Below are 7,393 nucleotides of genomic sequence, written 5' to 3' on the forward strand. Positions count from 1 at the left end.
TGAAGTGATTGCTGTGACTTTTCCCTCGTCCATCTTCACCCCCTGCTCACTCACGAGATATCCAAGGAAGGCAACGGATTCTTGGTGGAAGAGGCATTTCTGCTTTCAAGAAGAGGGAGTGATCTCGTAAGCGTTGGAGAACTCTAGAGACATGTCGTTGATGTGCAGATTCGTCTTGGGAAAAGATCAGAATATCATCGATATACACAATCACGAATTTATTGAGGAATTCCCGAAGTACCTCATTCATGAAATCTTGAAACACCGAAGGGGCGTTGACCAGCCCATACGGCATTACGAGGTACTCATAGTGACCTGAAGGGGTAATGAAGGCAGTTTTCCATTCATCTCCATCTCGTATCCTAATGAGATTATATGCACTCCTGAGGTCTAGTTTGGTGAAGATCTTAGCACCTCGTAGCTGTTCGAGTGACGTGGGTACAAGAGGGAGTGGATACCGAAACTTTATGGTGATCTTGTTAAGAGCGCGATAATCAATACAAGGTCTTAAGCCCCCATCCTTTTTTGCAACGAAAAAGAAACTAGAGGCTGCTGGGGAAATTGAAGGACGAATGTACCCCTGTTTTAAGGCTTCTTGGATATATTCTTCCATGGCTCGTTGTTCTGGAATGGAAAGTGAATATATGTGACCACGGGGCACCTGTTTACCTGGTTCCAGCTCAATAGCGCAATCCCAAGGTCGGTGAGGAGGGAGATGAGAGGCTTTCTCCGGGCTAAAAACGTCTGCAAAAGAGGCATAACAGGAGGGAATGACTATGGACTGTTTTTCTCGAGGGCTTTCAATCGAAGTTACGGCAATGGAGATACTCTTTGGCGAAGGAGAGTCAGGTTTCGGGAGTTTAGGGAAACAAGTATGGAAACATGTAGAACCCCAGCGTAGAATATCTCCGTTAGCCCATGATACTTCGGGATTGTGTTGAATAAGCCAGGGTCTCCCCAGAATGATCGCAGAAGTAGAATTCTCTAACACTAAAGGAGTGAATGGTTCTTCGTGCAGACAACCTACTCGTAGTGTGATTGGTTTGATTATGTGTTTCACATACCCATGGTTCAAGGCTTTCCCCGTCACTGATTTTGCTGTGAACTGGGTTGGAGAGCGAGTCTTCGGGAGTTGAAGTTGCCGACAGAGGGCGCCCGAGATGAAATTCCCCGCTGACCCTGAATCGATGAGGGCGGTGACTGAAATTACACCATTAACGGAAATCAGTGACACAATGGTGGATAGTGGAGTTACATTGAGAGGACTGCTCATCACAGAGCTCACCAAGAGACGAGGTGGACGCACAGGGCAGACACCGATGTAATGGTTGCTATCTCCGCAGTACAGACAAAGGTTATTGGTCAAACGTCGCGTCCTTTCAAGTGGAGAAAGACGGGTCTGGTCAATTTGCATAGGCTCCATCCCATGGGGCTCTGGATTCTCTGCTGCCCTAGGTGAAGGGACATATGACGAGTGGTGGTGATCGGAATAACAATTTTGAACTCGACGGGAGACTCGGATTGACTGTTGAATAAATTTCTTAATGCCCATGACGTCATCGTAAATGGCAAGTTGTAATCTTAGGGCTGGATTCAATCCTTGACGGTAAGTAGTGATGAGTGCTCTTTCGTTCCATCCACTCGCACCGGCAAGAGTCCTAAACTTCAAAGCATAATCAGTGATAGACATTTGGCCTTGTTTTAGATGATATAGCTGTTCCCCAACAGATGAGTCACCTACGGGACTGCCAAAGACTTCTTTGAAATGTGTTATGAAGTTCTGAAGAGACTCAGTAACCGGTCCTGCTTGATTCCACATAATCTCCGCCCATTGAAGTGCTCGACCAGATAAGAGTGAAATGATGAAAGAGATTTTCGACCTTTCCGTAGGGAAATGGTAAGGTTGTACCTCTAGGGCAAGAGAGCACTGAAGAAGAAATCCGTTGCAATCTTCCTCCCGGCCAGAGAAGGGCGCTGGTTTCACCATCGGACTAGAAATGAACAGCGGGGAAGAAGCGACAGATGCAGAAGTGGGGATCGCTGCAGCTTCCAAGCTCAGCAGGATCGAGCGGAGGAATTCCAGTTGGATCGGATTGTCCTGAATCCATATCGGTTTTATGGTCGAACCTTCTGTCAGGATATACACTCGGATGACAAGGTTAGTAGGATTCAGAACAATATTTAATGAAGATCTTGTTGGAATGCAGGTGAGTTCAGAGCACCAATGAGTACAGTCAGAGTAATGCTGGTAAATGACCGTCTTCTCTTTTGCAGGGCACTGTCCAAGGAATTCAATGATCGGGAAAGATGTCCAGATGAGTGGAACCGGTAAGTTTCATAAAGGTATGCTGAAACAGACTGGAACATACGGGAACAACACAGGAACAACCGTCTGAAACACACAGAGAACAGGTTAGTTGGTCTTTCCTAGTTCAAGGTTCGACAGGGACTGGAGGTGAAGCGTGTTCCTTTATAGTGCTTAATGATGTTGGGATTGCTGATTGATGACAGGTGCAGGTGATTAGTATTCGGGTGAGTGTGATCTTTGTGTCCCGTGTGTGAATGAGCCTGATTGATCCCTGACAGTCACTCTGTTTGTTCACACTTTGCCACACTTTTTTTTTTTTTTTTTTTTTTGGTAAAGGAGTACAATTATATGAAAACTAACTTCACAATAAAAAATATTTTGTCAGCAGTACTCGTATCACATGTTCTAAACCACACAGAAATGTCTTTAAAAAAGAAAAAGCCTAAAAGCAGAAGTTCAGAGCTATGCAGAACACTCGATTCAGTGACTTCTAATAATTTCATGTTTAACTCCAGCAGACTGGATATGTCTTATTACGGCAATATGAACATTCCCGGGACACGTGGGATGGCTGGAGATAAAGAGGAGATGAATATCTATGCTAATGCAGATGTTAATGATGTCAGGACAGAAACAGAGAACACCAAGAGGCACCAAACACCTCAACATACAGGTACTGAGACTCATTTAATTATAATAACTAACACACGCTCATTTTAGTGATTAAGAAAAATGTATCTTCATATTGGTCATCTTCAGAAAGCTCCAGAGCAGCTGCAGTGTGTTTGGTGCTGCTGTGTGTTCTTCTGCTGACTGCAGTCATAGTGCTGAGTGTCCACATCCATACAAACAACACAAACTACACAGAAAAGAGAAATGAGCTACTAACCAGGAATACCAACCTCACAGAAGAAAGAGAACAACTTCTAACCACAATCGAAGCTCTTAAAGACCAGCAAGCAATCAAGAACGAGGACTTTACAGCTGAAAAGAGAGAATTATTATCCAAAAATGACAATCTAATGAAACAAAGTGAACAGTTAAATCAAGAGAACAATGACCTGCGGAAACGTCTTGGTGAAATGGGTAATAATGAGCACAACTATACAAACATTCTACATTAACAACTTGTCATACTGTGAAATCTTTGGGTACAAACTGTTATAAACAAGTTGTGTAGTGTGGATGAGAATGAAGTGTTAATAGTTGAATTGTCTCTGAATTGTCACAGAGAAATGGAAGTGCTATCAATCCAGTCTTTACTATTTATCTTCTGAGAGGAAGAGCTGGGCTGAGAGCAGAAGATACTGTACAGAGAGAGGAGCAGATCTGATCATCATAAACAACAGAGAGGAACAAGTAAAATATATTGTGTTTGCTTGAACGTAAAGTCAGCTGAATGTTGTCCGTATAAGAATTTCATCTTTTCAGGAATTTGTTAGGAAATGGTCTGATAAATACAGAGTCTGGATTGGTCTGACTGACAGTGATGTGGAGGACTCATGGAAATGGGTTGATGGCAGCACACCGACCTCTGGGTGAGAAATCACTGAACTGATTATTGTGTAATATATCATTCTCACAGTCAGTATCATATCACACGGAAAGCAGCACTGAACATCTAATGCTGATCTATTGATGCAGGTTCTGGATGTCCACTGAGCCCAATGGATATAGAGGAGAGAACTGTGTTCTAACTGTAGTAGGAGAATGGGCTGATTATCCATGTACAGAGGAATTTAATTGGATGTGTGAGAGGAGCACAGTGTAAGTCACTGAATGAAATGCATGTGTATTGTAACATCCAGTTAAATTCACCCACAGAGGGTTTCAGAATCTCAGTGGTCATTTTGCTTTAATAGGCTACATGTGACATTGTTAAACTATTTTTTACACGTTGTTGGCTGCCTTCATAATTCATTGTTTTTAAAACATGAGATGTCATGCAATGGACCCTGCTAAAAAAAAAACAATAGAAGCCCAATAGAAACCATCACAGAAATTCTAATGGTTTCCATTGAAATACCATTATAAACCTTTTTCCAGTAAAACCATTACAAAATTTCTTTTTGTAGTATGTTTTTTTTTTGTCATTTTTCCAATAGGATTTAACATCCCACCAATAGAATCCATCACATACCAGTAGACACCATTATAGTTTCCATTAAAACCAATACAATTCCCATTATAACCATTAAAACCATTACATTTTCTATTGTGTTTTGGGCAGGGTTCTGTTGGTTTTTTTCAGCAGGGGACTTAGCACCTAACAGTCAGAGTAGCATCATATTTAATCTTTCATAGGAATAAAAAACAAGGGATGTAGCCTACTGTTGTTTAACAACATACAACACGCAAAAACTTTCAGTAAGCAAAAACTCCATAAAGCAGTTTTAAAAGTTATATGTTGCGAAAATTACATGATCTAGGACTTTGTAAAGATTGTAAGTGTATCCCTCATCGCATTAAATCCCATATGGCATCTAACCTAACCAAGGTATTCAGCAAGAAGGCTGAAAGTAAGCTAAATTAAATGTTTCTAAAATGTATACACATTTAAACAACCAAGCCTGTTTTAAATTATGTTTTATTTTATTTGACTTTTATTGGACTACTTTATTTTTCTTTTTTATATGTTAAGTACTATTAAATTGTGAAATGAACATGATTTTTATCAATGTTTTTTTATTTTTTTATTTATTTTATTGTAGACAGTACATTTTAAAAGTGATTAGCGAATATGTAAATACAACAAATTATCATTTTCTCTGTATGGCAGTGTTTATATGACTATTTGAAAGATACATATAAAAGGGAGTTCAAATGTCAGATTAGCTGCAACCACAGTTTGTTTTGTTTGTCAAGGTCACCAACATGAAAAATGTCCAGTTTATGTAATACAAAAGCTTCAAAGCAATTCTAACCATAACACAATAATCTTGTATTAACTAGTCATCATATTTTGTGAAACCTTAACTCAACCCGCATTATAGTCTGTAATAAGGGTATTTCTAGACCTGGAGAAGTTATATAAATTAATACATTATTAAAATACCATGAATGTTTGTATAATGAATATAGATTTTTATTGTTATGCTAAGCTCTAAAATATTTTTTGAGAAATTGTGAGTAAAATTATTTAAGTATTCCTTATCTGGTAATGATGAATAATGACTGATTCAAAAAGTCAGATTCATTGGCTAAAATGAGAGGGAATCAAAATGGTTGAGAACCACTTTCAGTGTGAACGGTTATACAAAGGCTAATATCAGACGTGGTTTTAAAGTGCCCCTATTATGGGTTATGAAATGTTCATATTTTGGTTTTGGGAGTCCCCAACAACAGGTTGACGTGCATGCAAGGTCAAAAAAACACTTTCATTTTCTTATAATATGCATTTATTTTTACCTTATTTGCTCAACGTTTCCCAAAAGATTCATTCAATGATTAATTCGCTATAATCTGCAGTGATTGGTCGATTTCATTTAAAGCAGTCTTTGTGAGCTTTTACCGCTCCAAAAGCCGCACCTAGTGGCAAAGAATGAATTTGCATTTTCATTCAGACCAATGCGAAAATCAAGCCTGCGTCCCAGTGTGCATACTATCCATCCTAAATTCTATATGATATTAGTAATTTTCAATACTATTTAGGGCAGATATAGAGTATGGGAATATAAGTCACTGCGAGCTGCATTCTGGGTCGTCACCGCCATGTTTTAGGACATGCTAAGTAGCGTACAATGACAACAAATACAAATAACCAGAGGAAAAATACTACTGTATTTGTGTTAATATTTTTAAGAGCTGCTTGCACTTGCTTAGAATGTACTAATATTTGAATCCATTGTGTTCATTCGAGCGCTCAGTTGTGTGGCCTGGACACACACATAAACAACATGATACACACTCACAGAAATCATACGGCCGCCTGTGTGAAGAGCTGCAGGTGGTGGCGTAGCGCAAACTTCAACTGATTTCCCCTGCTCCGGGTGTAGGGAGCAATAAACACTGTGTAGGGACCATGTAAATAGAAACACAGTTCATTCATGAAGCTCTCTTCATCGAGCTGGTTATCTGAATCAGGTTAAATAAGAGAGGCATGCAAAATATGCAGAGCGAGGGTACACGAGGACTGTAATTGAACCACTTAAGTATTCAATCAACACATATCATCATATCGCCTTAATGTTAACGCATTAAGGGATAAAGTACAACCCTCTGTAACGCAGCTCTGAAATAAATTATATTGTGAAAGTAGCCTACTACACCAAATAAGTTTTACTGGACTTAAATGGAACACATACAATTCCTTACAAAGAGCTGCTGAACAAGTGAATCAGGGGAGCGTTGCTTTATGAATACAGAGAGTGATCGTAACGAGCTGTATCACACATAATATTTCCAATTGTGTTTTCATAGATTATTCATAGCGTGAGCATTTAACGAACCCAAGCGGATCGGAAATTATGAATCTGTAATATATAATAAATACAAGTGACAAAGCCAGATTTTGGTCAAGTTGTTTATTTTCATTGAGCTGCTTTTGCCATTGTGTTGTTTCAAGCTGAAAAGCATAAAATTGCGCTTCATTGTAGATCCGTTTTCTACTCCGGTCATGAGAGCAGATATGTCAGTTCATAACACAGCAAGCGTTTTCCATTCCAATATGTTTTTAACTGTACAATATAAATTTTTAACATCTACCTCCACTATTACCCAGTCTTTACTGTAGCGCCCATGTTCCAAAGTCCCAGAATGCCGTGCGTTGCTGATGTCACATTCTCAGGTCTGCGCCAGGGTCTGCGTGCGCAACAAGTGGGTGGGCAATATTCTAATGTTTCATGTTGATGAAACGGCTTGGGATTCGTTTTAAAAACGACTCGTTTCAATGATTCAGAGTCGACTCTTTCTTTTGAGAGACAATATACACGGTGCACTTTCAGATTTAAAACTTTGCAGGATGTTTTCATTCACTTAGAGCTGTACACACTGCATGAAAGTTAATTTTCAAAAATCCATAATAGGGGCACTTTAATAACTAAACATCATACAGATGGAAGTTTGAGGAACTGTGGAAAGACTGAT

At 39.5% G+C, this 7,393-nt stretch overlaps 1 protein-coding gene across 1 annotated transcript; it reads left to right on the top strand.

Annotated features, from left to right (window-relative positions):
- Positions 1–2,621: 2,621 nt before the first annotated feature.
- On the top strand, positions 2,622–5,340 carry LOC131548823 (asialoglycoprotein receptor 1-like). The gene is made up of 5 exons (XM_058790426.1): positions 2,622–2,981; positions 3,068–3,394; positions 3,540–3,667; positions 3,740–3,846; positions 3,953–5,340. The coding sequence occupies exons 1-5, from the start codon at positions 2,657–2,659 to the stop codon at positions 4,077–4,079; spliced, it is 1,014 nt and encodes a 337-aa protein (XP_058646409.1). The 5' UTR covers positions 2,622–2,656; the 3' UTR covers positions 4,080–5,340.
- The last annotated feature ends 2,053 nt before the right edge of the window (positions 5,341–7,393 follow it).

The sequence above is a fragment of the Onychostoma macrolepis genome, chromosome 10 (assembly GCF_012432095.1).
Source record: "Onychostoma macrolepis isolate SWU-2019 chromosome 10, ASM1243209v1, whole genome shotgun sequence".
Lineage (NCBI taxonomy): Eukaryota > Metazoa > Chordata > Actinopteri > Cypriniformes > Cyprinidae > Onychostoma > Onychostoma macrolepis.

Coding starts and splice junctions, on each gene's coding strand:
- LOC131548823 (XM_058790426.1), top strand. CDS start 2,657: ATGAAAACTAACTTCACAATAAAAAATATTTTGTCAGCAGTACTCGTA. Junction 2,982..3,067: donor CCAAACACCTCAACATACAG/GTACTGAGACTC, acceptor GGTCATCTTCAG/AAAGCTCCAGAGCAGCTGCA. Junction 3,847..3,952: donor GGCAGCACACCGACCTCTGG/GTGAGAAATCAC, acceptor CTATTGATGCAG/GTTCTGGATGTCCACTGAGC.